The following is a 7,338-nucleotide window of genomic DNA, read 5'->3' as shown; positions in this document are numbered from 1 at the left end:
CAAGTTTGAGAATCCCCCTGCTCGAAAACCCATCAATAATGAAAATGCCCCTACTCATGCTCAACCACTTTTGAAGGGGGGGCCCTTGGAGATAATTGGCCACGGGGCCTTTGCAATTCATAATCCTTCCTGGGTCAGAGTTGGTTTCAGCAAAAAATGTCAAAACATATTAGTACCTTGCAGTATTCGGTGGCTCATCTGAACACTATGGAATAACTTTTTTCTCCCAGAAAGAAAAAGCCTGTATTTTGAGAACTGAACATTCCTAAAGTCCCATGGAAAAAAACATCAGCCACCAGGGAGTCAATGTAAAGATAGTGAGGCAACAAAAGGCGAACCAATTTCCAAAACAGAGAAAATGAATTACAAAATCTCACAGATTTGTGCATCCACAGATATGCTTCCAGTGGGGCTAAGAATACAAAACCTCAACATATATGATTTAGCACTCCAGGATGAATACTTCACCGGTGTAATTACAATTAGTGACATTAATGTAGCATAAGTTCCAAAAAACAACTCACAGCTTACATAATATTACCCCATCCAAATGCAAATTGTAGCTCTGAGTAAGTTACACATTTTGAGTCTGTTCTCCACTAATACAGAAAACTGATTATCTGTCTGGTCTCCCTTTACATGTTTGAAAGCACCCGAATGAACATAGCTGCATCAGGTTTTCATTATTATTATAATATAAAAGATTAAATATGGTTGGGATGAGCAAAACAAATTTTCAGATTACTATTGTGCACACATTTAATTTAGCTTACTATTAATTTATGCTTTTTTTTTTACCTGATTTGGGACAAATAGGATAGTGGGTTACTGCTGCTTTCTGGGTAAGGCTTCTGTGAAACAGACAACAGCTGACCTGAAAAGTGCAGCTGTCTTCTGTAGATTCTGGTGATTGAATTTCTTAGACTACAATGTGATCCACACAGCGTATTTGTAGAACATCAAGCAAGATGTCTCACAGCATGATCAAGGGATCATCCAGTGTTGTGGATGTAAAAGCAATGAATGGCAGGGCGAGGAGGGAGCTGTTATGATAGTCTGGCTGATGACTGGTCAGACCGTGTTGATACAGGGGTTAAGTGGTGTTGTGTCATGTTCTTGGTGATTACAATTTGGCCCGAATCATAATAGATTGTGTGAAACATCTGGAGATCTAAGCGCCCAGATGCCCAGACACGCCCAGACACACACACACACACACACACACACACACACACACACACACACACACACACACATTTACAGAGCTACCCAAGAATCAAGGATTTGGATTTGAACATCTGCCCAATGTTGTAAAGTGACAAAAAAAAAACAAAAAAAAACAGAATGACCACACATTTTTGACAAGAGGATCCATGATTCATGTTTTGAGGGAACTTGTCCCCTGCGGCTTTCAAGAAAAACTTGTGAGCAGGGCTGTCTTATTCGTTCCTTAATGCAAAAATCAATGTAGCCTATTTTGCTTTGACTTAAAATAACTTTTACCGATCATATCACATGTAACCTTCATGTTCTGTTTGGGTCTGTGAGATCCCAGGCCACTTTAATAGCTCAAATTTATTAGGTTGATGCTTCTTGACTTATCCTAATTTATTTAGAACTGACTGTCTGTCCTCCATTAAAAATAGTGTATTACTTGCTGTATGTTTGTGGATGCAGAGACCAGATATAAAATTACTTAATAGCTTAAATGCAATGCATTTTGCTATGATTCTCTGAATGGTATACACAAGGCCTACACTTTTACCCAAACAGAATACATGATCCCAAACAGAAACAATGTTAGGCTGCTAGAATGATTATGAAACAGTAGCCTGTTTCTGAAAAGCTATGCATTGTTTTACAAGAGAGGGTTAAAACAATTAAATAATAATAATTTAATATAAATGGAATAAAATAATTGAAAGGGAAAATAAGATGTTAATTTCGAACCACAAACATAAAAACAGTAAAGTCTGTCTCAAAAGAACAGGAGGGATATAGCATATGTAGGCTATATGTCGTTTTGCTCAATACATATTTGCCATTCTGTTTGCAGCAATGGGCTATTTCTCCAAGGTGGGTGTTGGGCGTGCGCAGAATCGCCCTGTGCGCGTGCAGGATTGCTGCTATTGCCAGTGGTGGGATCCTGCTCAGAATTAGGGCACGTGGCATGTCTATTAGTCAAGCAACCTCCATGTGCCGCGCGCCATGGCCAGAGAAAATTAGAGCAAACAGCGATTTTTTTGATGTTACGCTCTTTAAGAGATTAATAATCTTGGCGGTGGAGAATCGGCTGGAAATCTTCTCTGGAAAATAATGAGCGGAGAAACATTTACTGATTAGTTTAAACCAGGATTATCTTATCTGATGACACCATGAAACCCAGCCTTGTAATCTGGCCCTTAAAATAAAATCATTTATTTCCTCGCTTTCCCGCAAACGCATTTTTAATAAATTGTTAACGTGAGTTACCTAGCTCCGTGAATTAAAGGCTTTTAAGGGCTTTGTTTTATCTGTCCGCTTCCATTGAGTTGTGCTTGATCCAGTCTACCTAATGAACAAAAGCAGAGCCAGGAATGCAGCCAGCAATCAACGGTCAAGCGTTTGTTTACCATGAAAGATGCGCCACGGGAATGTTTTCCGAATTATAAAACCTGTTTTATTATAACATTATTAAATAATTATAAAATTATACAAATGTTTCTCGACAACATTAAGAGTCAGAACACAGACAAACACACAAATAGGCATAAATAAGTAGCCTACAATAAATAAATAAATGTTTGTTTAACAGGAGCAAAAATGTCTCAAGTATAGGCCATAAGATTTCACGAGTAGCCTACATTTAAAGAGAAATGTAGATCGCATATAAATAAATAAATAGCCTACAATAAATAAATAAATGTTTGTTTAACAGGAGCAAAAATGTCTCAAGTATAGGCCATAAGATTTCACGAGTAGCCTACATTTAAAGAGAAATGTAGATCGCATATAAATAAATAAATAGCCTACTTTTATCAAGTTTTATCAAGGATATGTCTTCTAATTTGAGGTTTTCCTGATTATTTAGGAAATAATACATGAAAAAATATAGGCCTACATTCGTTCCAAATAAGATAGCTAATACTAATAATTAGCCTATTATTATTCTTATTTGCTCATAGTCTATACTTATCTAATATTAGGCTAATAATAATAATAATAATAATAATATAATAATAATGCAACTTAATAGCCCTAACACGATCACATATGATCTCTCTCGTTTTCTGTCCTATCATCACATATCATCATTTAGTTAACGTTTGGTTACATTAAGATACAGTTATGAGGATTAACAGCTCCCTTTAACTGCCAGTTAAAAAGCAGGAGGTCTTACTCGTGGAAATGGGCACTAAGAGTCGAGCTCTTTATGACAGATTCATGTAATAGACAAATTAAATGGACTTCGATTGATTATCTTGATTTCTCTTATTGTTTTTGTTTTATTAACAGACCGGCTTTTATTGAAACACATGTCATCTCTACACGACAACATTAGGCCACCGTAACTTTGACCTCATTTTACAAAATACCCATAAGGATTTCAGTTTCTCTGATTGCTGACGTATTACCTGAACGGACGAAATAAAGCAATAAATAAAATAAATAAATCATAGCATATAATGTCCAATTCATTGCCAACTGTTGTCAGGTTGCTGGACTTAGATGAATATTGAGTGGAAAATGGAATAGCCTAAATTAATTAATTTATACAATTTTCTAACATTTATGTTATACAAGTTTAATAAGCACTTTTCACTATATGTATAATAATTATGATTTAGCCTATTTACGATATTAAAAAGCAATATTCAAAATAACATTTTGTAATTATAATTATTTAAGTATAAAATGTTTTATATTAGCCTATTATTATTATTATTAATAATAACCTAAATAATATAATGGTCTTTAGTATTTTTTGGCATTATTTTTACAAATATAATCTGCCTTATATTTTTATCGGTTTATATGTTGAAGTAGCGGATGAATTCGCACTAATCATAACCTACTTGAAAATAGCTCGTTTTCGTAAGCAGTGTGGATTTTTTTTTAAAGCACGAATTCATGATGTAAATGATGTAAAATGAACTGGCCCTGAGCAGTGTGTCAAGAGCACTGAACGCGTAACAATAATGCATCTCTGCACAATTGAAAAACTACGGATATAGCGTTTTTCTTAGTTTTTTTTTTTTTTTTTTTATTCCTAAGAATGCAATTAACTATTTCTGCCTCATAATGTTTTAGTTATTTGAAATTACGTAGATCTCTTGGTTGCCTGGTCCTAATGATTGTACATTCTGATCATGAAATCTCACATTGTCATAAATCAAACATTTTCAATAACTCAGGCCTAACAAGTCGCCCATATAAGAGCCAGCGCATAGTTATGAGTGAAATCTTCTATCTAAGGGAGGTGTACTACTTAGAACAAATTCAGATAGGGGAAGAAAATCGGATTAAAGGGAAAATTGGTGGCAATTAATCCTTTGTGATTGAAAAAGGGAAACGCCTCCTCGTAGTAGACATATCTGAAGTTGAATCTGATTGGACGATTGCAGTGATCTGCTGGATTGGACAGTGGGATAAATTGTCCCACCAGACCGCTTAACCGTCCCACCAGGTTGCACTCGGCAGAGAGAACGTGACTTAACAGCCACCATGACGGGAAGAGAAGAGGCAATGGACGAAAAACCTAAAGTCAAACTTTACCCATCTTTCGGAATCGACAAATCACGTCTGAATGGATCTGGATTTAGGTCCAAAGGGTTTGCCATCACAGACCTGCTCGGTCTAGACTCGGAACTTCAGCCACATCAGTCTGGTCCGGGGGTATGTGCTAACGGAGAAGGGCAGAGCGCGGGAGTCGGAGGATTTTCTTTCCCGGGAGGCTCTTTGCCGCTCGGGTTAGGATTTCTGTGCAGTTTGGCGGCGCAGCAGCCTCCCGGGGCCCCGTGTTTTCTGCCGAGCCACATCCCGCTCTTACAGTCACGGACAGAGAGCCACTTCATGCAGAACTTGGAACAGCAACGGGACGCCTATTCTGGTACTCATCCCTTAACTATATTTGTTCATGAATTGGATAGTTTGCTTAGTTGAAGAGCTGTTCACAGAAGCTGGTGCTGAACTTGACCATGCGTTCTGATGTTTCTTATTTGCAATGGAGACCAATTAATCATCAATATTTTAAATGAATAATTTTGGGATTTTTGTTACACTAAATAATTTGGTTTTAAATTACATTTTTGATGGGTTAATTCTATTTTGTATTAATATGTATATAATTTCTATTAATATTATTAAACACTTATGTTTGCAAACATTTCTCACAGAGTTTGTTCGACGCATTGCCAAAATCAGCCTTTAACTTGCCTATAGCCAACCTTTCCACACTCAAAAAATATTTGTGCCTGTTTTGAAGATGTATCCATTTCAATAAAATAACAAATTTCCATCTAATTGAATTGCCTAATCTTTAACTAAATAAAATGTACAAATCTTAAAACATTCAAGTTTTATTTATTACATTTTCTTCAAGACAATTGAATTTTATGGTAATTTGTTATTAAATTGAAATGGATACATCTTGAAAATAATCTCAAATATTTGTTTTGGAGTGCATGGTTAACTGTCATGGTTTTGTACTTTTATTAAAAACCAAAAAATGTCATTTATTACAGATGATGACTGTCTTTCCGGTGATCGCAATGATGGGAAAAACTCAGGGAACTCACAAAAAAGGAAGAAGCGAAGGCACAGGTATTAGACTACTCGCTTGTAATTTGGGGTGGTACATAAAATGTTTAACTGTTTGGGAATGGGACTCATTCATTAAACGCTCATTTTGGTTGTTTAGGACAGTTTTTACCTCACATCAGCTCGAGGAGCTGGAGAAAGCCTTCCACGAGGCGCACTATCCAGATGTTTACGCAAGAGAAATGCTGGCTATGAAGACAGAGCTACCAGAGGACAGAATACAGGTTGGCTGATTTTTACAGACAACAAATGATTCTCGTCCCCCCCAACCCTCATAATTAATGGTCAGATTTGTTTTTGGATAGGTATGGTTCCAAAATCGCCGTGCCAAGTGGAGGAAAAGGGAGAAGTGTTGGGGCCGCAGCAGTGTCATGGCAGAATACGGGCTGTATGGTGCCATGGTGCGTCACTCTATTCCACTTCCAGAATCGATCATCAACTCCGCCAAGAATGGAATGATGGGCTCGTGCGCTCCCTGGCTTCTAGGTGAGCCAGCAGGTGGTTTTCCTATTTAGTACTCAAAAAACTCAAATATGTATTTGATCACTTGAATACATAACTGAGGTGTCTCGTGAAGTGTATGTTTGGTCTTTGTGCGTTTTGATTTAGCCTACAAACAAACTGTTTAAAATAGTTCTACTAGTTATATTTATGTTTGAGTAAAGAACTTTTAAATATTCAGGAGCGTATTTTTTATTTTTTTTTAATAGTGTCCTTTTTTTTATAAAATTCAGGAATGCACAAAAAGTCTCTCGAAATTACGAAAAAAGCCCCCGGCACACCTGAATCGACGCATTCCGATTCGTATTCTGACGAACACAGATTGAAAGACAGCGACACCGCATGGTCAACTAGAGCCAATGCAGCAGACGACTCGGAGGATATGGCGATAGATTTGTCCAGCACATCCAAACAAGAGAGCAAAAGCACTTTGAAAAGATCATCACCTCGCACAGAATCCAGCAGTGATTCTGAAAACGAAAGCTAGACATTAAATATGAACAATGTGAATGTGGACAATTTTGCACACATGCACACAGAGACAAACAGTACTTTTTTAAACTTTTAAACTTTTCTTAAAATGTCTCTCGGTCATGTCAACCTTTTGACAATGGTTTTGTCTTTTAGTATTCTTGTGATGTGTTTTTTTGTTGTGGTTTCAAATATTTGAATACTAGAGAGTATTTCTGAATTAATTTATCTTTGATGTGTAAAAATTATTCATTTAAAAAGAGCTAATTAATAGAAAATGTTGCTTTGATGGCATTATCCACAAATCAGATTTTTTTTAAAAAGATATCCTATTTTTTTGTCTCTTTAAAAAAATCTCAGTCACTGGTAATGGTGACACTTGTTAATCATCATTGTGAATATCAGAATATTTTCTTGAAAATATTGTGTCTGATGAAAATATATGTGAGTTTGTGGAGGGAAAAGCACCAGCATGATGGATTTTAAAGCACTTTACCAGCTGTGATGATGAATGTTTTGCATTGACAGTGTCATTCACAGAGCAATATACCAGCAAAAGCAAATTCA

The 7,338-nt window shown here is 36.4% G+C and overlaps 1 protein-coding gene across 1 annotated transcript; it reads left to right on the top strand.

Annotated features, from left to right (window-relative positions):
- The first annotated feature begins 4,704 nt into the window (after positions 1-4,704).
- Positions 4,705-7,065, top strand: LOC127662762 (visual system homeobox 1-like). Its single transcript, XM_052154067.1, has 5 exons — positions 4,705-5,089; positions 5,724-5,802; positions 5,900-6,023; positions 6,105-6,285; positions 6,534-7,065. Exons 1-5 carry the CDS (start codon positions 4,705-4,707, stop codon positions 6,785-6,787), a joined length of 1,023 nt encoding a protein of 340 aa, XP_052010027.1. The 3' UTR covers positions 6,788-7,065.
- The last annotated feature ends 273 nt before the right edge of the window (positions 7,066-7,338 follow it).

The sequence above is a fragment of the Xyrauchen texanus genome, chromosome 22, assembly GCF_025860055.1.
Source record: "Xyrauchen texanus isolate HMW12.3.18 chromosome 22, RBS_HiC_50CHRs, whole genome shotgun sequence".
NCBI lineage: Eukaryota > Metazoa > Chordata > Actinopteri > Cypriniformes > Catostomidae > Xyrauchen > Xyrauchen texanus.
This window is presented reverse-complemented; position numbering and strand designations above follow the sequence as displayed.